This window comes from Poecilia reticulata, linkage group LG17 (genome assembly GCF_000633615.1).
Source record: "Poecilia reticulata strain Guanapo linkage group LG17, Guppy_female_1.0+MT, whole genome shotgun sequence".
In the NCBI taxonomy this organism is placed as follows: domain Eukaryota; kingdom Metazoa; phylum Chordata; class Actinopteri; order Cyprinodontiformes; family Poeciliidae; genus Poecilia; species Poecilia reticulata.
In genome coordinates this window covers 29,919,679-29,944,094 of record NC_024347.1, presented here as the reverse complement: position 1 = coordinate 29,944,094, position 24,416 = coordinate 29,919,679, and the positions used below count along the sequence as shown (strand labels likewise).

General features: G+C 41.1%; 4 protein-coding genes across 4 annotated transcripts in view; 1 reads left to right on the top strand and 3 right to left on the bottom strand.

The window, feature by feature from the left end:
* Window positions 1-2,298: 2,298 nt before the first annotated feature.
* On the bottom strand, window positions 2,299-7,874 carry znf622 (zinc finger protein 622). The gene is made up of 7 exons (XM_008434790.2): window positions 7,759-7,874; window positions 5,877-6,447; window positions 4,885-5,148; window positions 4,324-4,486; window positions 4,091-4,203; window positions 3,881-4,024; window positions 2,299-3,236 (listed from the first exon to the last, which is right to left on the bottom strand). Exons 2-7 carry the CDS (start codon window positions 6,439-6,441, stop codon window positions 3,106-3,108), a joined length of 1,380 nt encoding a protein of 459 aa, XP_008433012.1. The 5' UTR covers window positions 6,442-6,447; window positions 7,759-7,874; the 3' UTR covers window positions 2,299-3,105.
* A 668-nt stretch (window positions 7,875-8,542) lies between these two features.
* Window positions 8,543-10,809, bottom strand: LOC103480047 (tripartite motif-containing protein 16-like). The gene has a single exon (XM_008434791.2). The coding sequence runs from the start codon at window positions 10,507-10,509 to the stop codon at window positions 8,827-8,829; it is 1,683 nt and encodes a 560-aa protein (XP_008433013.1). The 5' UTR covers window positions 10,510-10,809; the 3' UTR covers window positions 8,543-8,826.
* A 3,843-nt stretch (window positions 10,810-14,652) lies between these two features.
* The window catches only part of retreg1 (reticulophagy regulator 1), a 22,212-nt gene continuing 12,448 nt past the window's right edge, over window positions 14,653-24,416 (bottom strand). The window contains exons 4-9 of the mRNA XM_017310235.1: window positions 18,004-18,121; window positions 17,828-17,912; window positions 17,612-17,734; window positions 17,292-17,362; window positions 16,538-16,661; window positions 14,653-16,078 (exon numbers count right to left, since the gene is read on the bottom strand). Of these exons, the coding sequence (XP_017165724.1) occupies window positions 15,567-16,078; window positions 16,538-16,661; window positions 17,292-17,362; window positions 17,612-17,734; window positions 17,828-17,912; window positions 18,004-18,121 (1,033 nt within the window). The 3' untranslated portion in view covers window positions 14,653-15,566. The remainder of the gene's footprint in view (window positions 16,079-16,537; window positions 16,662-17,291; window positions 17,363-17,611; window positions 17,735-17,827; window positions 17,913-18,003; window positions 18,122-24,416) is intronic.
* Window positions 22,304-24,416, top strand: part of saa (serum amyloid A) — a 5,601-nt gene continuing 3,488 nt past the window's right edge. The window contains exon 1 of the mRNA XM_008434795.2: window positions 22,304-22,726. The gene's annotated coding sequence lies outside the window, so the exon portion shown is untranslated. The remainder of the gene's footprint in view (window positions 22,727-24,416) is intronic.

Below are 24,416 nucleotides of genomic sequence, written 5' to 3'. Positions count from 1 at the left end.
TTACATTGCTTAGCCAATCAGAGGATCACGTTACATTGCTTAGCCAATCAGAGGATCACGTTACATTGCTTAGCCAATCAGAGCTGCGGAGGAGCCCTGATTGAAGGAGTTCGACTCTCAGCATGGATTTGAACTTTTGTCTTTAATTACTTCAGCAAAGTTCACAGTTTTTACCAAATTCTATAGTCTAAATCTGCTCCTTAGTCGCATCTTTTCGAGGTTGCTACTGCCTCTAGTGGCGTGGGGTGGTAACACAGCTAATATAATTACATCACTAAATCGGAATACGGGCGAGGAAGTTGGAATAAGAAAGGTTCGGTGAATGCGCATATGCAACTGGGGTGATCGGTACCTCAAAAAAGGTTAAGAACCGCTGACCTAGATAGATAAATAGATATCTAGATAGGCTTTATGAAATGTCGGATGTTGCTTTTATCTAAAACTGTCATTTCAGTCTGAACAGATGTGAAAGGCCACTGCAGATTTTAAAAAAGGATTAAATTTCCACCAAAAACTCAGAATCTCAGAAATTTTCTAGAAATATTTTTGACATTTCTGAGCTCCAAAGTAAAACAATTTCAAGAAAAAACATTTTTTTTAGATTAATCTCAGAAATAATATTTGGACGTTTTTGAGTTCAAATTTCAGAAATTTGCAAGAGAACAAATTCAAACATGTTGAAAATAATCGTGTCTGAGTTTCAAGAGTAAAACATTTTCTGCTTTTCAAGCTCAGAAATTTCCAAGTTTTGTGCTGAAACTTTCCGAATTCAGACTTTTTTCAAATTTTGACTAAACTCAGTTCTGACTTTGATCTCACAAGATTAAAACCAAACTTCTGTCTTTTTTCAGTGTAACTAATCCTCGTCCGTAGAGTCTCCTACCAAGTCCAAAAAAACAAACAAGAAACAAATTAATGTTCCTCCATGTGGAACTTCCTCCAACAACCCAGAATAATTTGGTGATAATCTCAGATTTCCCCCGAGACTCAGAGGAAAACTTTAGTTTTTGCTGATAACAGAAATTGGCCAAACTCGGGAGTTATACGACGATTTGTCATTTCATGCAATCATGCAAAACAAAGCAGCAGATCCGTTCAATCATGCCGTTTCCAAGCATCATTTTAAACTTTTCATTAACAGCAGGATGTCAGAAAAACGGCGACTTTGAAGGAAGCTCATGAATTCTTGGTGAAACTCGTCTCATAAATCACCAGTCTGAGTCGTAACCGAGCCGCTGGGCCCTCAGTCATCCATCACTCCTCTCTGACTCGCTCAGATCTAATGCCTCATCTCTCTCCCACGTCGTCCGGATCAATTAGTCTCCTCCTCGCCGTCGGCCTGTCTGCGCCGCCCCTCCTCCGCGTGGAGCAGCGGCGTGCGGCCGGGCAGAGTGCCCTAAACCTCCGAAACCATCAAACACACTCAGGAAGTGGAGCGGCTGCCAAATATAAAGTGGAGAACCGCAAACAAATGGAGTAACTCATTAATGCGGCGCAGCAGCGCGGAGGGTCGGCCTCCGGTTGCCATGACATCATCCGCTCCGGGCTCGCGCTCATTCACAAATCTGACGTACGAGGAAGAGGGCGTGACGGAGTCCAGCTTTTATTTCATCATTTAACAGAAACGGGTCCCGAGTTCCGGTAAGACGGTCCGAGTCTTAAATAAAACCCGGTGGATTCTGGAAAACTAAATGTTTATCATATAAATAAAGCAAATTAATGTAACTTTTATTAAAATATGGTTTTATATATTAGCTAAAGCCGTTACCATGTCCTGAAGGTACGAGGCAGATCATCTTCCTGGGCTGCTACTGCCATCTGAATAAATGCACCGCTCAGGTGTGAAACAACCAATCAGAGCCAGGAGGAGGGGCTTAGCGCCACCAATCACCCTCATGAACATGCTGCTAAATGTGCTAATGGCGGAGAAACTAATTATATATAGGAAAACTGTTTCGCCACCATCATGGATGGTTATGCTAACCAGAATTAGCATTCACAGCTTGGTAAGCAGAAGCTGATTGACAGCACTAAGACCCGCCTCCTGGCTCTGATTGGTTGGTTCTAGTTAGTGCTGGGAGACGGCAAAGCGGATTGGTCTTTTCACACATCATCTATCAATTTACTTTTTTATTTCAATAAATATGTAAAAATATATATATTAAAATAAAAGTTAAATGCTGCAGCTTTATCTGCTGCTGCAGTCTGGACTCCATCAGCCGCCATGTTTGTGTTCAAAAATGTTGAAGGTTGACATGAAATATGATCATCTAATTATGAGTTATTGGAAGATATTGATGATACTTAAGCAAAACTTTATAGTCATAACAAAGCAAACAAATATTAACATAAATTACATAGTTCAGTATTCAGCTGTCAGCTTGTCTGTGTAACGTCAGCCGCACTCAGAGCCGGCCCAAAGGATAAGTGAACCAAGCAGCCGCTGACATTTTGATACGGACCGAAGATCTGAGATTTTAACCTCTAGTTATCGGGAATTAAATACGATTTTACGGATTCAGAGGACATGAATTAAAACATTTTAAATTGTTTAACGTTTGAAGGAGTAAGACATGAAAACACGTCGTGGATTTAATCCAACAGTTTCTGATCCGTGACGAGTTTCAGTTTAAAGTTTTAAGAAAAATAATTTCCTCAAACATCAAATGAGCTGCAGAAAAAAAATGATGAGAGGAAATTTGATGTAAATATTTTACTCAACAAGTGAATTAATTTAAAAACCAGGTTGAATCATATTTCAGGCCCATCATCAGTTTGAAATCATTTTAATCTAATTAAGCCTCATCTGGAGAAGAACTAATGAATATCGTCATATCATATGTGTGACTGTATTAGTAAAACTTATTAGCACTTTAATGAATCTGAGTTTTGCTCTTTATTTTTAATTTAACGGCTGTTTTTCTAACAAAGCTGATCAGATTCAGTCCAGGAAAACACTTCCTCCTTTCTCCAGCTTTGCGGTTCGTTTTCAGCTCATCTCCACTTTTCAATCAAGACGACACAGAAAAGTCTGAGTTCCCCTCGTTTCCTGGCAGCCGTCAATCCAGCTGCAGCAGTCCGTGTCGCAGCTGCTTCCTCTCCCTCTCAGAACATGACCTGCGCTCTGAAGTGCTTCTGCTTGGTGGCGTTGTTGCTCATCCCCGTCTTCAGCATCCAGCGGGATTTCATCCTCTGGACGTACTGCATGTCCCTCTGTCTCTGCTGGACCGAGCCACCTGGACGGACAGACAGCAGGACACATTTTGTTAAAGACACAGGAGGACAAACGTCCCGCTGAGGGAAGTCAGAGAGTCACATTAAACTGTTCACTATGTGGATTTCTTGAGTGTCAACAATAAAAACACAAATCGGCTGTAAATATGAATCATAATTAACTCGTTATAGTCTGGTTGCTATGGTTACAATCATAGATCCAGCAGGAAGCCGATGGGTAATTGAACCTGAATTGATCAACTTCTTGTCTCCGTTTCCTGTTTTATTATCAAATATTTTTCATAAAGTTACATATATTTAAAATTTTTCTATTTATAATGTATATCTATTTTATCAAATAAATGGATTAACACCTTTTTACTGGCTCTGGGGTATTTATCTGTTTATACTTAGACATATTAAAGAAAAGAGTTTATCAAGGAGGATGAATTATTGTTTAGTATATGCAGACATAAAAAAATATTTGCTCGTTATTATTATTAATATTTTACTTTTATAAAAGCCAAATTTTGCTCCTGAAAGAAGTAAAAGTTGTTTTTTCTAAAAAGTCGCCTCATAAAGCATCAAACTGAGGATTCGGCCTCCAGGTTTGATAAATGATCAGTTTCAGCCATATTTTCCTGCAGCGCCTCCAGCGGAGCCTCACCTGCGTCTCCCGCCCAGCCCAGGGCTCGGTACTGCCGCAGGACCCGGCCCACGGCGTTCCCGCTGCGGCCCGGAACCACGGCCCGCTGCGTCCCGAACCGCTGCCGGTAGTACCTCATGAGGGAGCGGTGGCCCACCTTCGCACCTGAGGAGACAAGCAGCGGCTTGAACGGCGTCCCGACCAAAACCAGCAGCTGGAACCGGAGGTCACCTGAAGGCAGGGTCAGCTCCATCGTCTCGTCGTCGTACTCCAGGTTCTTCTCGTCCGGCAGATCCTCGTCCATCCCTTCATCCGCTCCCTCGCTCCGGTCCGGATAACTGCTCCTGTTGGACAAACGGCAGCAGCACATCGGCACACAATTTCACAAAGCAAAGGAGTAAATCTGTCCAACTTCAGGAAACATTAAAGCTCATCGTCTCAAAGCTTCCAAACCAGAGAAACACCTGAAGTCGTAGAAATCTGCGAACTCCAGGGCGGCGTCTCCGTCTGTGAACAGCTTGCAGTGACTCTTATCCGTCATGTGACTCTGCACCGCCTCTGTGGAGTAAAACGAACGCCCCTTCTCGTTGCACCACAAGCAAACGTTCCCAGCACCGACTTTCTCTCCTGAGAGAAAAAGTTCAGAAATTATCTTGTTTTGCAATAAAAAAAACTGAAATATTTGGAAATAATCTAAAAATATCTCAAATAAACAAGCAGATTTCTGTGCTCCAAAAAACATTCAAGGAAAAACAAAGTTTTAGTAAAAATTTTAGTGAAATTTCTCAAAATTAGATTATTTTTTTTTACCGCTCCTTTTAAAAAATGTACAAATTTAATGTTTTTTACTCAGCATATGAAAACCCTTCATGTTCTGGATGGAACCAGGTTTTTAAGAGAACGGCATCAGTTAGTCCTTTGACATCTTTCATCCCTGGTGGAAACGGATCATAAGAATCTTGTTGTAATGAAGCTAAACATGTGAAGCCTGATGAGAAAAGTGCAGAAGTGTCCGTGGGACCCACCCAGGTACCGGACGAGGCCCCTGAGGTCCACCAGGAACTCCACGTCTGGGATGAAGAAGCTGTGGACTTTGGTCATGTGAGCCACGTTCTTCAGCAGCGAGCGAGAGCGGTGGCAGCAGAACAGGCAGTGTGTGGCGGGGACCGAGCCCGGCAGGGGGCCCGACGTCCCCGAGGAGCCGCCCTCCTCCTCCGTCTGCTCCTCTTCATCCACATCTTCCTCCATGTCATCGTCATCCTCATCCTCATCGACATCCTCCCACTCCTCTGGAGGGTTTTACACAAACGCAGGTCACAAACTTTTCCCACAGTGAAATTCAAGCTCTTTTCAAATTTTCAAATATTTTCAGCAACACTTTGGAGATGAAAACAGTACAAATTAACTAAAAAATACATTTTCAATTCAGTGCAATTCAGCATAATTTATTACTTTGATTAATAATTTCATGTGGTGATATTCTACATTCTAGATAAACTAAAACAGAACAATTTAATGTTTTTGAAATGTCTGAACAAAACACGACAAACTTCAATAACTTTAATGTGTAAAACATAAGATGATCAATAAGTCACTGAGCCATTATGAGTAATAAATATTAACTATGTTGAAACAATTAAAATTAAATGTGTAGAATATATATATAAAAAAGAAAAAGTCACAAACAGATCGATACAAAATGTCCTCACTAAGTTTTCTGGTGTTTAGCAAACAGACAGTTTTAGTGATTCTAACTGACCTAAAATAAAAAAACATCTGATTTAATTTTCATCTAAATAAAGTTTTTAAAAATCAGGCTGTTAAAACATTACATTACACGTTTTACCAAACTGTGCAGTTTGAATTTAAGCTCTTTCAAGGACTTCATATAGAAATCAAGAACTTTCCAAACTCCTAATAGAAAGTCAAGGATTTTCAAGGATTTCAAGCACCCGCACCCTGAAAACAACAAATCTTCTTCATTTAAACATTCAAATGTTTTTTATTCTCCGTTTACCTTCTGCTGCTGCCTCTCCTCCCTCCTCTCTCTCCCGTCTCTTCACCTGCTCCTCCAGCCACACCATGCGTGGCGGTTTCTCCGCCTTCGCGGTGGCGGCGGCGGTCTGGACCTTGGCCATCTTGGCCGGGTTGGGCCTGTGCTGCTCCCTCAGCGCCTGCTGCAGCGCCTCGTTCCTGGCGTCGTTGTCCTCCTTCTCGTCGCAGACGCCCTTCTCCAGGTTCTTCTCGTTCATCCTCTCCACCTTCCTCTGCGCCGCCAGCAGCGCCTGCCTCTCCGCCTGCTGGTGCTTGTGGGACTGCAGGTGGTTCTGGTAGGCGTTGGCGCTGGAGAACTTCTTGCTGCAGACGCCGCAGCTCTCGGTGGCGGCGGCGTGGGTCAGCTGCTGGTCGGCGGCGGCCCGCTGCGCCAGCACGCGCTCCTGGAAGTTCTCTGCGGTGACCGGCGGCATGTCGGCCACCTTGCGCTTCAGGTTGTAGCGGTGCCAGTCGGTTTTGTAATGCGCCCGTTGCACCTCGCCGTCGGCGAAGGCCACCCGGCAGCTGATGCACGTGTAAGACGCCATGGCGACCTGAAGGACACATCGCTCATGTTTAGACTTCTTAATCACAATAAAGACAAAAATATGACTCGTATTAGCAGATTAAAATACAGAAATCAGTCTAATGGTTTCTATGTGAAACATTTCAAACTAAATGTAATAATTACTTTTATTTAATATACCTGTTGAGAATATTAAAGTCAAGTGAAAGTTTATTTACAGCTCATTTAAAACAACCTCAGCTGACATGGTGCTTCAAAACAATCACAACTTCACAGGTAGACAGATGATAAAACAGAAAATAAAATTAATTTGTTAAAAATGACTATTATAAAACTGGCAGAAAATACCAAATAGCAATATGAATAAAAAACAAAATATATTTAATTTCAGCTGCAGTGATTTCACACAGAACAAAAACTGAAATCAGTGAAAAGGAGGCCTAGCATCCCCCTTTTTAATTAACAGGCCTGTCAGAATAAGCAATAAATCAATTAATGACATGATGAATTAACACAAGCTCAACAATTTCCATTTGGATTATTTATTGTTTTCCTTTTTTTATTTCCAACAAAAACTGGATGATAAAAGTTTCAATCTGCTGCTTTTGTCTAATCTAAACCTTTTTTGAAGGACAATATTGTTTCCAGAGACGTCATAATTTATTGTTTCTGTTGTTTTATTTATTTTTGAGTATTTAAAATGTCTTCCAGTTCCAGTGTTTGGTGTCCATTAGAATTTAAAGTTCATTAATCTTTAAGAATGAATTGTCGCATTATTTTTTTAAGTAAGTGGGATCCTGAAGAAGCCCATTTCAAACAGAAATGTTTTTCCAAGAATAATATTTGTGATTGTTGCGCTATGAATGCTGGGACATGGAGTCACAGCCACCCAGACCTTAAAAATATGTAATCCCTGGTTTAAATCGCATTAAGTCACTTTCCTAATGTCTGTCAGCATCAGTTAAACACGTTTTACGACATTTTGTTCCTCTTATGGTTGTTTCTACATTTAACTGAGACACATTTCTGTTATGTCAGCAGATAAAGGTCGGCTGAAATGATAAAACGTTTTCTGGACAGATAACATTATTTCAAAAGAAATTTAAGAACCTTTACACCCCAGCTGTTAAACAGATTATCAATAATGTTAGCGATTACTTACCAAAGATTAACCATAAAACGATAAAAGTTTAGATAAACTGCCCTGATATCTGTTAGCAACAAGCTAACCAAACTCACAGCTCAGGGTAAACAGACCCGATAAATAACTAAATTTCGACCCTTTCCTACCTCCAACACAATCTTAGAAAAACTGCTTTTACATCCAGTAATTACTTACTTATTAAACGTTCTCGCTGGTTAAGATTGAGAGTCAGAGCCGGGCCGAATGGTGATTTTTATTCTTGTAAACACGAGGGTAACCTCTGAGCTTTAAACTTCTTCTTTGAACTTCCGTTCGAATCCCCAACGGCGCACTATCGCCCCCTTCAGGAAATACCGAGGTTCTACGTCATGGAGAAAGGCTTGACAATCAGCGCGTCCGCCATGTTGTGAGTGTCAAGTTGACCTCGTGAGTGAACACGGAAACTGGGTTTTCCGATTAAAACAAGCAGCGAAATTGACTTTTAATTCACTTTTGGTTTAATAGCATTTAGAACAAAGATTCACATTTGACACAGACACTGATTAATAGGCAAATCAAAATCTCACCTGGGAAAAAATCTGTAGGAATCAACACTCATTTCTCTGATTTGTTTTGTTAAGATTTGAATAACAAATCCTACAGATATATATTTCTGATGCAATAGTAATCTTTTAGGAGAAAGCTTCTGATAAGCTACATTTTTATATTTACATTTTAGTTATCAGTTAAAAATACTGCTAGATCAGGGGTTCACAAAATGGGGCTTTTGACCCATTGAGATGATAATGAAATCATTTTTCAAAATCATAGGAATGTGAGCCCTGAAGTGAAATAATGGAAAATAGAGACAAAATTAATGAATGAATAAAATAAAATAAATAAATGTACCTTTAAGTGTCTCATTAAAAAATGTAACACATTTCAAATGATTAAACCACAGAATCCAAAAAAAATTTTATAAAATAAATTCAATTAAAAACATACACAATTAAATAACTATACATATTTCACAAGATCACCAATCTCAGGCAAAGTTAAGTCACAAGGCTGAAAAGTTTGGAAACCCCAGGCAGCAGCAATGTTTGGAATGTAATTTGCTTGGAATTTCCAAACACGTTAAAATAATATCTCCAAAAATTTTAAGAATAGAAGAAAGTGGCTCTCCACAGACTTTTTTTTAGTTCAAGTACAACCAAATGCATGAAACAGCAATACAAACATGTTGCAGTAAATTTCAACAAAGAGAAATTCAAATCCAGTCTATCAGAGTTTACAGAACTCTGCAGCGTCTTTGGTGTAATAAATCCAAACTCCAGCCAGTACCGGCTCAGTGAATCTGGTCTGGACTCTGTGGATCAGAGTCATGGATTCAGAGACGCTGTAGAAGGACAGAATACCTGCTCTGTGGTCCAGGTACACTCCGACTCTGGAGGAAACTGGACCTGAGACTGGAGTTTTGATGTTCCTGTGAGAAAATATGTATTTACTCTGGTAACAATCCAACGCCCAAGACTTGTGATTCCGACCAAATGCGCATTCATTCCCACCTCCTGATCTGCTGATATTATTGTATGAAACTGCTACAAATCCTCCTCTTCCGCTCCACTCCACCTCCCAGTAACAACGTCCAGTCAGWCTCTCTTTACTCAGAACCTGACAACAACCAGTGAATCTGTCTGGATGACTTGGATAAGACTGAGGCTGATTCATCAATGCCACCTTCCTGTTCCCCTCTGATAGAACCAGCTGTGTGTGAGCTGTGTTTGGATCCAGTGTGATTTCACAAGCATATCTTAAAAACTCAGCTTTGCTCTTTGGTTCTGGCTCTGGTTCTGGTTCTGGTGGTAAAACGTGCACCTCAGTGACCATCAGTGAGATGTTTGTCCATGAGTCTCTCAGGACGTCCTGTAGTTTGTCTCTGAGCTCTGMCACAGCTGCTGTCAYGTCCTGAAAGTGTCTCAGAGGACGGATGTTGATGCTGGATGAGTGTGTCGACTCCCTGAGTGCTGGCAGTGAGGGGTAGTTGAGGAGAAACTGGTTGTGATCCTCTGTGTGTGAGAGCTGCTCCAGCTCAGCGTCTTTCCTCTTCAGCTCACTGATCTCCTGCTCCAGCTTCTCCTGAACATCTTTGACTCGACTCACTTCAGTTTCCTGCTGGGATCTGATCTGCTGCTTCACMTCAGAGCTTCTTTTCTGGAGGAGACGGATCAGCTCAGTGAAGATCTTCTCACTGTCCTCCACTGTTTTATCAGCAGAGTGATTGATGGCCTCCCCCTCCTGTTGAAGCAGCTTCACATCTTTCTCTCTGTCCTGGATTCTCTGCTGGATGTTTCCTCGTCTCTCCTCCAGCTCTCTCTGCCTCTCAGTCCTTTCTGCTGCAGCTGACACTGTGTCGTGGCCTTTATGTTCCTCCATTGAGCAATCAGAACAGATGCACTTCTGATCAGTGCGGCAGAACATGTTAATCACTTCATCATGACGTGAGCAGATGTTCTCCTGGAGGTTCTTGGACGGCTCCACCAGCTTGTGGTACCTGAAAGTAGCTAAATAATGATGAGGCTGAAGGTGTTTCTCACAGTAAGAGGCCAGACAGACTAAACAGGACTTGATGGCTTTCAGTTTTCTTCCAGTGCAGAAATCACAGGCCACATCTTCAGGTCCAGCATAGCAGGGATCAGCAGGAGCAGCTTGGAGTCCAGTCTTCTTCAGCTGCTCCACTAAAGCTGCTAACATGGTGTTTTTCTCCAGGACAGGTCTTGGTATGAAGGGTTTCCTGCACTGAGGGCAGCTGTACATACCTTTCTTATCCTGTTCATCACAGTGTCTTTTAATACAGGTCATACAGTAGCTGTGTCCACAGGGAATCGTCACTGGATCCTTCAGAAGATCCAAACAGATCGGACAGCAGAAAGTTTTTCGGTCCAGCTGTACGCCTTGCTGTTCCATTTCTGTTTTCTGTTACTGACTGTTGAGTCGTACCTATATTTAAACTTGAGCACAGAAGGGGAAGGAACAAGGAAATATGTGATCTGACCGGAAACGGTGGGAATACCAGGAAGAGAGCTGTTTATCAGGTTTGGTCACGTAGCAGAACAATAACAGGGCTGTAAATGTGACGTGTTTCATTTTTTACATTAAAGACTAAACCTGAAGGTTTTCTGTCATTCAGTTCTGTCCATTAAATGTCATTATGAGCTTCTTTTAGACGTTTACTGGATAATAATAATAATAATTTTATGCTGGAGTTTGGTTCAGAAACAGTGGTGGAGAAAGTACTCAAAAAATGTACTTAAGTAAAAGTACAAATACACAGTCAAAAATGTAGTTAAGTAAAAGTCAAAGTACCACATTAACATTTTACTTAAGTAAAAGTAAAAAAGTCCTGGCTTTTAAAAATACTTAAGTATTAAAAGTAAAAGTACTCGCTGAATGCATTACCTAATCGCTAATATCATAAAGTGTGCCGATCGTATTTAATTTTAATACATCAGAAATGTGCCATTTTAATTAACACTACCACAGATTAAACATGTTCTTATTGTGTTTATTCTCTGTAACAGTTTAGACTTAGATATGTGATTCTATGAATCATAATTTCATTAGCATGAACTTCATTAGTCACATTTATTTAGAAAGAAATCTAACTGAAAGGGGATGTAAAGAAGGTGCGGGCGGGGTGGAGGACATGCAACCAAGGAGCCATGTAGCAGAGTTGTAGTCAAGACCACCGAACCCAAGACCAAGACCAGCGCCCCGCGCTAAATGACACAATAACATTAAGTTTACCTATCAAAATTGGTTTTCAGATTGATCTGAAAGATCCACATTCCCATAAAAACACCTAGATATTAAATACTTAGAGCTGAAATATATTTAACCAGTATCAATTAAAACTCACTTCATTCTGTTTTGCTTTCATCGCTGTGCTACAATCCGCAGAGGTCTCCTGCTATTCCTAGAAAAATAACGCCCTGGGCGGTTGTCCATATTGCATATGTCAGAAACCACAACTGAAACATTGCAATTAACGGTAAATAACGTTCAACTATGAACACTGTCCAACGTTCAACTTTTACTTATTCAGCGATTAAATGAATGTCTACCGCACACTGTGTACCGCAGTGTACACAAGAACAAAGAACGGCTCTCAGTGAAGCTTCAGTCCTTAGGACTTAGTAAAGATCCGTCCAGAAGAATCAGATCGTTCCTGAATGTCATATCACTATATTGCAGACTTTGGTCACAGCGTTGTCCCATATCTGCGACACCTCAGTCAACACCTCCACACAATAATTAAGCGCATGAGTGACAACTTTTTTTCATCAGATGCAACATGTGTCTCAGTACAGCTAACTTTGCTAGCACAGATCTTACCTTTCTTTAAGCTTTCCTTCCAAGTGACGCTAAAAGTTGGACGAAGTTCCCACCGTCTGTGAAAGCGAAGCGCTGCTGATTTTACATGTCACCATATCAATTTATGCAGCTATTATCGATTAGACAGACGTCTCCTCCCGCTCAGAGGAAACCACTGCGCATGTCTGGAGCTCCGCGTGCGAGTAAAGGTGGAGGCGATGGGTGACAACAGACACTAAGTCACGTTATTGATTGGATTTTACGGCACCACCTTAAATCCCTGAACTTCACATTTTAACGGAAGAAAAGAGCAACGAGACTTGGATGTAACGAGTAACGCGACAGTTTTGTAGAAATGTAGTGAAGTAGAAAGTACAGATACTTACTGTAAAATGTAGTGGAGTAAAAGTAGAAAGTCCCCATTATTAAATCTACTTAAGTAAAGTACAGATACACGAAAACTGTACTTAAGTACAGTAACGAAGTACTTGTACTTCGTTACTTCCCACCACTGTTCAGAAAGCATTTCTTAATGACAAAACATAGAAAACCTCAAGAACTTATAAACATCACTAAATCTTAACTTCTGAGTAATGACTTTATAATTGTAGTTTTTAATTCCGTCAAACTTTGTTGTTTTTGTTTGTTTATATTTAGGCAACATTACGGGACGCAGACAGGCTCCCGGGTCTGCAGCTCCCCCTTGTGGTGAATATCCTAAACAGCAACTCAATAGAAATCTCACAGTCAAGAAATGAGGAGGAAAGATCTTTAGTTTTCCATCTGCTAACAAAAATACTGGCAGTAGCAGCACACTGAAATAATAAAATATGAACTTCTCAAACTGAGATTTCTTGTTATTCTTGTGTTTGTTTTGTTGGCATTTAATTCTTTGATATTAGAAAAATTAGAAAGAAGATCTATAACTCCTGGAAATCCCCTGATTTGTCATTGGTGGCTATAAAAAAAACAACTAAATATCATTAAATAAACTAAAATAAAAATCAACAATATTCCCTCATGTTTACAAATACAAGCATCATTAAAATCCAACAGGTTGCTTTAAAATAATTTATTGAATTAATGACTTGAACGACTTAAAGTACATTAAATGTTAGCATCTTTGAATTATTTTCCACCTCCATCATGTTTTTCCTTAAATCCCGTGCAGTAGGGTAATCCAAATTCACACAGCTCAGTTTTTGAATTATGGAAAAAATTAATAAATAGCCATCATAGATCTGGTGGAAGTACAGACTGGGATTTTTCAAACCATCACGTCTCATTCTGGGCCACAATAAACCAATTTATTTTCCATTTACTGCCATCTGGTGGTAAAATAATTGAGATGCATCACTTCCAATTAATGTCGTCAGAAATAAATGCCAGATTTGTTTGGACAAATAATAATAATAATAATAATAATAATAATAATAATAATAATAATAATAATAATAAAAACCCAATGTAATCCTGATTCTTTATTATGTTTGCATTCATATAACCTTGCAGTTTAAAGCAGAAATTGTCGCAGCTGGAACTAAAATCATAAGGTAAAAAAAAAAACAAAAATAAAAATGGAACAACAAATGAAAGAGGATAATAATGTGAATAATAAAAGCCATTACAATTATGTTATCAAACTTGTTTTCTTTTATTGTTCCAACAGAATTCACATTCGGTCTAATTTCTCTGTTTTTCCTCATTCGGATCCCGTCTTTCCCTCCTGAGTCCCAGCAGCTCCCTGCCAAAAATCCACAAAATCTCCTGCAGTCCCTCTGTTGGATGTTTATTTAGGTATCCATGCATATTATTCTGAGACCAGCTGCACGTTGCATCAAAGGAAAAGTGAAAAAGCTGCAGAAATGTTTGATAAAGTAAGGAACACTAAGATCCTAACGCAGGAGATACAATGAACCTGATTATCTTTAAACCTTCATCATCAACGATCCAGTCATGAACAACGTTTTCATCTCAGCCTGAAAAATGTAACTCTGCAGCGAGTGTCACCGTTAACTCGTTCACTTCTTTGTCTTTGCCAGATTTCAGGTGACTGTTTGGTTAGGATTGCTTCTGTTGAGCCAGTATGAGCAGTCAGTGTCTTATCTGCAATGTATCAAAAGAAAAACTAATTCTACTATCTCATACTGGACGAAAGAAAGAACTTTGTAGGGCAGAAGGCAGCTGGCAGCCGGGTAGAACAGCTTCCCACCAAATGAGAGGTGATCTGTTATGCTTTCATGAGGAGGTTAGGATAGATCGAACAAAATCATTCTTACATAAAGAGATTTTATTCTGCTCTGTTCTGCCTATTTTTATCTCCTTTCACAATGAGCTGTTTTGGTGCATCCTGTCACTTTAAATCCAAAGAAGATACAGCTGGCCACGCCCCCAACTCCGTTAGACTCTCACCTGAAAATGGCTGAAATCAGATGTGCAATTCTACAACCGTACATCTTTGAAAAGCAGAAGTGGAGCCTCCTGCACAACCAACAAGACCAACATAACACTTCTCTTTTCCAGCAGCCATTGTACAGCACATGAAGTGGGAAAGCCAGCTGACCAAATGTGTTGGAGCTCAGTTGGGGTTGCTAGGTAACAGTGCAGTGTCTGTTGATTGTGATTTAAAAATCGGATTATGTTTTTGAAATGACTTGTTTTCTGGGCACCAAAAAACTTTAAATTATTGCCTAAAAATGGTTGGGTGTTTTTTTTTACTCTGGCTGTTTTTAGAAACATTTGAGACTCAAATGAAAGAAGAAAAACATGGTGAATAAAACTCCAACTCTCATCACATCAACATTTCTGGTCGTTTTTGCTCCTGATAAACTCCCTCTTGGCAACAAGCAATCCACACTATTCATGACAACAAGCACCCCAGCAACATGGAGTCCTTGCTAAAGGAAACTGGGATGTGTCGAGTTCCCAGCTGAGAAGCAACGCACACACCTCCAAATTGCACCCAGGATCTGCTGTACTGATTGCTGAGAGACAGAGAAGCTCTGAATTTAAATCCCAGTTCTTTTGGCCTGCCTGTCAAAGATAAACCTGCAGTGTTGTTGCTAGAAATAATGAGCAGGAAAGCGTGACATTAGAGTTATAATGCATCTAAACAATGTGAAGTCCTGCAGCACCAGCCATAAAACATCCTCAGACTGAAAGGCCTCAGTATGACCACCTGAGAGATGACATGTTGATTTGAGGTTCATGATTTCATCTGACTGGCTGCTGTGAAGGTGCAGAAACTTATCTGATGAGAAATGTCATAAAATGAGTATTTACTTATTAAAAGGTTGACGGTCTGAGCTACTGTGAGGTTTTTAATTCTTTTTAAACTGTAGAATCTAGTGTGGAACAATAATGATGGGCTTTGACATTCCTAACTTCCTTTTCTTTGCCCAGGCTGTTTTACTGAAGACAGATTTCAAATCGCAGGTTCTGCTTCCTTTAAGAACTTCCACATCATGATCAGATCGACATATATAAGTGAAACTCTGCTGCGCATGAGCTGAAATAGATGTTTCAAATGTAAATGTTAGCTCTGAGAAATAAAAATGGTAAATCTTTCTCCTCAAAAAGAAGCCAAAGGTGACAGAAACTCTGATCGTCCTTCGTGACCATCTACCCTCCCCTGCCGAGCTTTTCACCAATCAGTGGCGTCTGAGGAGTTTAGAGAAGAATCCAGACGAGGCTGGTTTGTCGGTCTTGGCCGGTTCCTCCTCTTTGGGTTTCGTCTTCTCCTCTACCAAGCCAAGCTCCCCTTCCAGTTGCTCCAGCTCAGACTGGTCCAGCAGCTCAAAGTCCTCCACCTCGCTGTCAGACTCCTCGGCCAGGTCCAGCAGTCGGCTCGAATCCGGAGGCCTTGACCTCTCGGGGTCTTCGCTCAGAGCCAAGCAGCCGACGGCGGCCTCTATCCTCTCCTGGATGGCGGACGTAACGGCAGCGGCGATGACGTCACCGGCCATCTGGTTGACCAGTTCCAGGGCGCTGCCGCTCGGTTGGCCTTCGTGTGACGGAGGAGGCGATCGATTTGATTTGATTGGCTGAGGTGGAGGTAAGGAAAGGTCAAGGCTGAGGTCATCGTCACCGTTGGTTGTTGTACCGTTATCAAGGGAAGGGAAATCTGGGAGACCAGCGGTGAACAATTCCTCTTTATCAAGATCTGAAAGAAGCAGAGTTGGACCAAGAAGTGATAATGAGGAATAACCAACCAGGACTGTCATGTCCTCGTCTCCATCGCCTTCAGACAAACTCTTCTCCAAAATGAATCCTTACTGAAGCCAGCAGGAGGAGGGAAAAACAGACTTTCACAAACAATACAGCACTTAGATGTACAATAAATTTGCTCAGGAGAAAATATTTCTCTCAAAGCAGTAAAAGTCTCAGTCAAAGAAATGCTGAATTGATCTTAATCAACAGAAATATCAATTAGAAATTTGAGTTCATACCAACAGTGCTTTCAAAGAACAACTCAATCTTACGAGGTTTGCGCTTTGAGTCTCCTGCCTGTGGTGTAATACCTAAATTCAACCACTAGATGGCACTAAGTGAACATTCTTACAGAATAAACCTGTGAAATGTCAGTAAACTAAGAGACATAAACATGTTCTGATATTCTCACCTTCTGAGTTCTCCGTCTGCGGCGTGTGTCCCTCTGACAGGTTGAAAGTGCCGTTATCCGTCCACGTCACGTCAGACACTTCAGTATCTGACACCGACATGTCTTTACACACCGTGGAGTCGAGCTGGCTCACCAGAAACACACAGAAATGTTACCTTTTGCACTAAAAGCTGTCAGTTGTATAAAATGTAGGGAAAAAACTCTGACTTTAAACATATTTTATCAAGTCCCTCCGACCCACCCGACTCCTGCTGGACGTTTAACAAGCTAACTAGACTCATAAGGATCATCCATCCATCCATCCATCCATTTTCTTTACACCCTTGTCCCTCAGTGGGGTCGGGAGGGTTGCTGGTGCCTCTCCAGCTAACGTACCGGGGGAGAGGCGGGGTCACCTGGACAGGTCGCAGGGCAACACAGAGACACACAGGACACACAACCATGCACACACACACTCACACCTAGGGACAATTTGGAGAGGCCAATTAACCTGACAGTCATGTTTTTGGACTGTGGGAGGAAACCGGAGTACCCGGAGAAAACCCACCATGCACAGGGAGAACATGGAGACTCCATGCAGAAAGACCCCAGGCCGGGAATCGAACCCAGAACCTTCTTGCTGCAAGGCAACAGCTCTACCAACTGCGCCACTGTGCAGCCCTCATAAGGATCATAAGTGGTGAATTCCAGTTGATCTAACTGGACCCTGGCAGTGAACAGAATCAGATCCAGAAGGCGAAAATCAACTACACACCTTGGGAAACATTGAAGAAAGGTCGGATTCGACGCCTTCTCTCTCCATCTGAGCCTGAGCGAGTCTCTTCTCTGAAAGGAACGAATCAACAAGGATCAGATTAAACTCAAATAAATGCAACTTTGTTTAAAAAGAAAAGATAATGAAAAACACCTCTATAGATTCAATATTTTCCTTTATTTGTGAGCTTATTTGGAAGAAGTTTTTACATAAAACAAATAAAGCTATAATGCATTTATCTAAAAATACATTATGGCCTGCAGATTTTAACAGATTACAAATAAGTCTGGTTATTTTAAAGAAAAGTGTTTAATACTTACCATGGTTCTGCTTGATTTTATGAAAAAATTGCCCGATGCCGAAGTCCAGCTTCTGCAGAACTGGCTTCAGCCACAAACTTTTGTCTTGAGACGAAATCAAAGGCCACAGGAAAATACCCAGCACTACAGGAAGGAACCAACAACCGTCGATGCAACACGTATCAATACGGTAATTATAAAATAAGTAGAAAGAGTGCAACAAGTCGCTTCACTCACATATGATATAGGAGATAACGATTCCTGGAACGTAGCGACCCAAAACAGCGAAGAAGGTGCAGAGACTGCAAACCAGCAGGCAGAACTACAACAAACAAACATCCTCACTCAGATTTACTTCTGTTTTTTTATTTTATGACAAACTCAAGCTCATGTTGCCAGGTTGTCAGGCTCACCTTGCCAGGGTTTTGCTGTTTGAACGCCGACGTCTCCTGGATGAAAAGTCTCAGGGAGTCACCGAGCTGAGGTCCGGTTCTGGACCGGCTGTCCTGCCCAGAATCAATGATCTCCCAACTAGAACCACACAAACCCAGGAACCAGAATCAGTCACTGAAGCTGAAAAGTGTGTGACCCTTCATCACACGAGGATCCCCAACGCCTCGTTGCTCTGATAGCTGAGCTGTTGATTGTTGTCAATGAAACAGGAATTTGTTTATTATTGGACCGATTTTTACCAAATTACATCAAGCAGTTTAACTTCATATATATTAGAGTAGAAACACGAAAAAATGAATGGGTGAATGTTTTTAAACAAGACTGTGCAGACATTCGAGAATAAAAATACATCTCTTTTAAGTTGGGTTGATGTTCAGACAATCCAATGTATGCGATATACTTGAATGCACCATAAAAATGCAACTGTAGGAAAAACAATTCTGAAAAATACGTAAAAGCACAATTATTGTTATTAAAACCAGTTTTTGTTAATCCGATGTGATATTCTAACCTCAATGGTCATGATTGAATTAGCTCCAAGTGGAAAATCATACAGGTTTGAAATGATGTGTATGAACATCATTTGCTGTTTGTTTCTTTGCATAATTGATGTATATATTCAGCTGAGGATTTAGTGCATGTAAAACAGTCTGTTAAAATCCAGAGTCACCACTAAATGTAGGCATGTCCAATGAAACACCAGGAGGATGATTGCTGAAACAGGTGTCAGACGGAAACCGGGAGGAGACGGAGTTTTCCAGAGTAAGATGGGAATTCAGAGACAGCAGCTGAAAAATAAAACTTTCGTTTCTTTCCTGGGAGTTCCCTCGCATCACTTCCTGCTCTTATTTTACATAACAAGGACAAACCGTTACTGGTCTGGGAAAAACCAGGTAAGGGTGTAAAACGTAAGGCATGTTTCCTCTCTTAAATCCAGGCACTGGAATGTTGATCCTTCATCTGTCCTTGTTTCAAAGCCAACCCAACACACTGAAGTGATAATGCACTGGTCATGCCGAGATGTACAATGATCCAACCCCAGGTCAGCTAGAAAAATATGAGAGGCTTTTATAATGCATGTAAAACTGTTATTACATCAAGAGTTGTCGCTTTTTGGCTAAAACTATGTTTAAAATGTGGGAACAGAGCGAACAGAAGATAAGTGCGTAGTTTAACCCAGGCCAAGTGGAACTGTTTCCGGCTTCAAGCCTGTGATTGTTCCCTTTAAATTTGTCGAGCTGTTGTTCTGATCGTGTTCATCACGTGAAACGACTGAGCACTAAATTTAAATCCAGCTGGGGACGGAAACTTCCTGCCCTGTGTGAGCAGCTGCCTGGAAACAGCGAACAACTGCTGCAAAATCACCATGAAGATCAAGTTGCAGCAACAACTCAGTCATCTCCTCTTGGTCTTCACGACTAACTGCTTACACTTTAGATGGTTGTTTATTGGGGATGTTTGCATATATATTTTATAAGACTCAGTTAATTGGATTTGCTGTGGTTAATCAAGAAAGTTCAGGTTTTACATCAATGTGGTTCTTGAATCAAAACTCACAAATATTTACTAAACACAAACAGTTTCCTACCCAACTGTGCACAACAAACGAGCGAATGATGAATAAGGAAGAATTCAACACTCAAATGAGCAACTAGGGTGATACTTTTGTACAAATACATACAAATATGTACATATATGAATTGTTTTGAAAGCCTCCTCCTGTTCTCCTGGGTATCAACATGGTTGAATTTAGAGCCTTAGCATTAGCATCTGCTAAATACCTTGTTTACATAGTGATTAAGCATTAGCTCCAGCTAAATACCTTGTTGGTGTAGCGCTTTAGCTTTAGCTCTTGCTAAATACCTTGTTGATATAGCGCTTCAGCATAGGTTCCTTTAAATATAATCTTAATATAGCACTTTAGTATTAGTATTTGCTAAATACAAGGTGGTTTTGTACTTTAGCATTAGCTCCTGATAAATAGTTTGTTGGTATAGTGATTTAGCACTAGCATCTACTAAATACCATGTTGATATAGCACTCTAGTATAGTTCCTGCTAAATACAATGTTGGTATTCCATTTTAGCATTAGCATCAGATAAATATAATGTCTGTTTAGCACTTTAGAATTAGCTTTTGCTAAATACCATGTTGATATAGCATTTATAAGCAGAAATGTACATATATGAATTGTTTTCAAAGCCTCTTTGTGCTAATCTTGTGATGATTGGATTTGATACTTTAGAATTAGCTTCCCATAAATACTATGTTGGTATAACTATCTAGCATTAGCGTAACTAATGTTTACATTTAGCTCCTTAGCGATAGCGCTGCTAACCTTTCAGTTAGCGGTGCCCACTGCTGCATCCTTTCGTTCCTTATCTATATCACTGAAACCCTGAAGTCCAGGAGGGTGAGATGCTTCTGGCTCTCCAGCCTTCATTGGGCAAGAGGGGGAATGTGGGGTTAAACCCAGGGAAGTTGCCAGTCTATCAGTTGCTCAACATCTCAGGCTAATCTGAGCATTTATAGCTCTCCAATCTAATACACAGAATGACCACCGAACTCAAACGCCAAAGCATTTATTTGCTTTGGCTATATGAGAAGCTGGCTTCAGCCTCCTTCAGTGTATCCTTTGAACCTGATCCTCTAACACAACAACACAGCCACTGACCTCCTCCACAAACTTCATCACAAACAGTCAAGCTTTTTTGTTTGCCGTTTTAGTCATTTTATAGGTTTCTTATTCTCAAGACACTTTGCAAAACCAAATTCTATTTTATTCTTTTCAAATATGGCACAATCCCCCATCCTGAGTCAGCAGAGGGCGACAGTGGACAGCAACAACTTATTTTAACAGGAAGGAACTTCAGCAAGAACCACAGCAGTGGTGCAGTGAGGATTCAGGCAAACACAGACCCACTGGACCAGGTGAACTTTCAATGGGAAACAAAAGCAAAGGAGCAGAAACCAGCATGTTGTTCTAACCAGATATTTCTACAGTGTTTATTGGTTGGTTCCCAATGAATTCATCAACAAATCTGATTTAAGTTAGTGTGTCATGTTTCAAATGTATCTTCCATGTTAGCATATCTGACAAAAAGATTTTGTTTTTTAAGTACAAACTGTTTCCATTGTCTGGACACACAGAACAGACCGTAGAAGGACTTTTTCTTTCCCCAACATCTCTTCATAATGACTTAAGAAGCTGCTGGAAACAAACACAGGTGGCCACAAAAAGCCGTAATGTCTCATATGCGCCCACCTGACCCAGACGTCAGCGTCTCAAGTAACTCCTATGACGAAATGCCCGCTGAAACCCGGCCCACTGCATGACTTCCAAGCACACGCGCCTGTTAGACTCTGATTTCCAGACAGGGTGATGTCGCTGAACATGCGAGGATGATTCTGCGAAACACTTGGAGCTGCATGCGCCTGGTGAAAAGCATCTGCTCCTTCTTTCTGCAATAAGGCGCCAAGCTGGTTCTGAAAATGTTTGTAAATCCAGAGTTAAAGTGAAAGGATGGACCTTGTCAGGGTTTGATCCTTGGTAGTCAGTCATAGGCGACAAAGGGAGGAGCAGCTGCTGGACAGAAATCCTGTTTAACCCTATCAGGACCTCAGAAACAACAGAGAGGACGGCACTGCTGAGCCTCTAACAAGCCCGGTCATGACACTTTCTAAAATAGACCCAAGACAAACAATGTGACTAATGGCAGCAGAATTATCTTCTGATGCGGCTTGGAGGCGGGGGTGTTAATATGTTTACCCGCCTGTTTGTGTGGCTATTTGCTACAACAAGCCTGCCTCTGATGCAACTAATCCCTGTTTATGTTCTGCATACAGACACACATACAGTAACCGGGCGGAACGAGCTGATCCAATTCCCTGTAAACGTCAACAAGAAAAGCCAACCAGCGAGTGTCGACACTGGAGACCAAAAAGCTACAAGTAACTCAAGACTTCAGAGAGATGGGGAGACGCAGAGCTGGGATGCAATAACGCTGCTGTAGTTTTACCGTGAAACCAGGTCATAAATATCCTAATTATAGGGAACCATCTTCCTGGAATTACATCGAGCATAAAAAGCCCAACAACGGAGGCTAAAGATGTGTGATGGAAGCAGTTTTATCATCTCCCAAACTCTCAAATCCAAGAACTCACAAGACAAGAAAAAACAAAAAGCATCGATCAAACAACAGCTCTTTGTCTCTAGCAAAGCGTTGTACCTTAGTCCTGCCCCACGATCTTCAGGAGACATCTCCAGATGTCAGCACAAGTCTTCCAGAGGTGTTGAAGGAACTACGAGAGCAAGGTTTTCAGGTAGGATGTAAGACTGAGGTTGAATCAGTGTTTTTCAGCAGCGAAATCACGGCAAAGCAGGCGACAGTCTGACAGCAGATTCTGTTTATCCTCAATGAAACCCAGCTTGGAGTATTTCAAGTGGGCTCGTCTAAAAATAACTGGGTCACGCTGCATTCCACCCGGCAGCCGTCAGGAGTACAGAGGAATGGGGCTGAGGGTGGAGGGGGTCTTCATGAAACAGCTGCCACCACCAACAACACCCACCCACCTGCCCAACATCAACATCACCCCCCCAACACACACACACACACTCCCAGTGACAGCGATGGATGGACTGATGAGAGGACAACTCTGTCTCACATTCTGACAATGTTATCCGTAAGTTCAACTTCTCTACCCGTCCATTTGAATCCATTTATCCATGCAGAGTCATGGGGGGCAGGAGCCCGTATCCAGCAGCCATTGGATGAGACGCCGGATAAATCCCGGGCAAGTCCCCAGCCCACACACACACACTCCTAATGAGCCCAAACACTCAGTACCTCCATGATGATGTGATGCTTTCTTGTGACTGTTGCAGCATAAAATTACCGATTTTGTGGCTTTTTTTTCCAAATAGCTGCAGAGAAATCGGCAAATTTTCTTAAAGCTATTATCTTTGCCACAATAAGCTTATAAAAATTTTTTATTGCTGCTCATAACCTTCCGAAAAAAAGACAGGAATTTTAACATAATAATATTTAAAAGTGCAAATAATATTTTCAAATACCTTCTTGGAATATCACCATTAATACCAATAAAATCATGTCAAAAAACGAATTTCTTATTGGTCATTCAAGGCAACATAATCTAGTGTTAGTGTAATCAAATCCTAAGATCTTAGAATGATTTCAAGAGATGTACTGAAACAGGAAGTTAAATAAGAAACAGCCGAGTTGCAATAATTGATCAGAAAAGAAGGAAATACAGAAATTAAGGAGATTATGTAAATTTGCATTAAGTGCTTTAAATATCAGATTGCAACTTCCTGGAGAATAATAATAATAATCTGTTAAATGAGTGCAAACAGACCTGAGCTCCTTATGACCAAACAAAAGGCGGCCATTTTGCTCATATCGCAATGATATGTACAAAAACTACTAATGCAAAATCACTGAGTTTGAGTACTGCCATCTAGTGGCCAGAGTCTGAATTACATGTTGTGACACTGATTACAGGAACTATACTAAGCGTGAGGTAATAAACCTTTGAATATAAAGAGGATTACATGTTTTAACATTTTACCAATTCACATAATTTAACTATAATTGAAAAAAGTCAGACTGTTCCCAGCTAAAATGCACATAAACAGTTAAAAACAAAACATGGCAATATGACTCATGAAACCATGTGTATAATAACTACATTTCTCTGAGGTATATATGCTAAAATATAATGTCTGTAAAGAACACACAGAGCTGAACTTAATGCATAATACAGTTACAGGCAACAACGGAAAAGGGGGAGGAGCTGACAGTTTCTGGTTGCTATGGTAACCGCCAGCCGTCAAGAGCAACAGGATGAAACTTTTACATCATTAAATGCCAGGAGAAAATAACTTTCAGACTGAACAAAGAAGAATAAATAAACCAGTTGTGGCAAACTTTATCTGTAATATCAATAAAATGAAACATTTATGATGACTGAACCGGACATTTTCACCGACCCTAACCAAAAATTAATTCATTCCAACCCTCTAAACCTGACCCCTGACCTTTTACAAGGGGGTCCGTGGTGCTGCATTAGAACCGGGCTTTGGCCCCCATGAGGGCCACTGGTCTATGCCAGAAATGGTCCTAAATATGGCACACACACACACACACACACGAATGCACGCGCACACACACACGCCCTCACACACACACACACACGAATGCACGCACACACACACCCCCACACACACGCACACACACACACGCACGCACTCGCCCACACACACACACACACGAATGCACGCACACACACAGGCACACACACACACACGAATGCACGCGCACACACTCACGCCCACACACACCCCCACACACAC

Bases quoted from the DNA above. Each gene is read 5' to 3' on its own strand.
- znf622 (XM_008434790.2), bottom strand. From the start codon at position 6,441: ATGGCGTCTTACACGTGCATCAGCTGCCGGGTGGCCTTCGCCGACGGC. The intron at 4,487-4,884 runs GTGGGTCCCACG...TTTTTCTCTCAG, and splicing joins GGGCCTCGTCCGGTACCTGG to GAGAGAAAGTCGGTGCTGGG. The intron at 4,025-4,090 runs GTGACCTCCGGT...TTGTCTCCTCAG, and splicing joins GGAGCTGACCCTGCCTTCAG to GTGCGAAGGTGGGCCACCGC.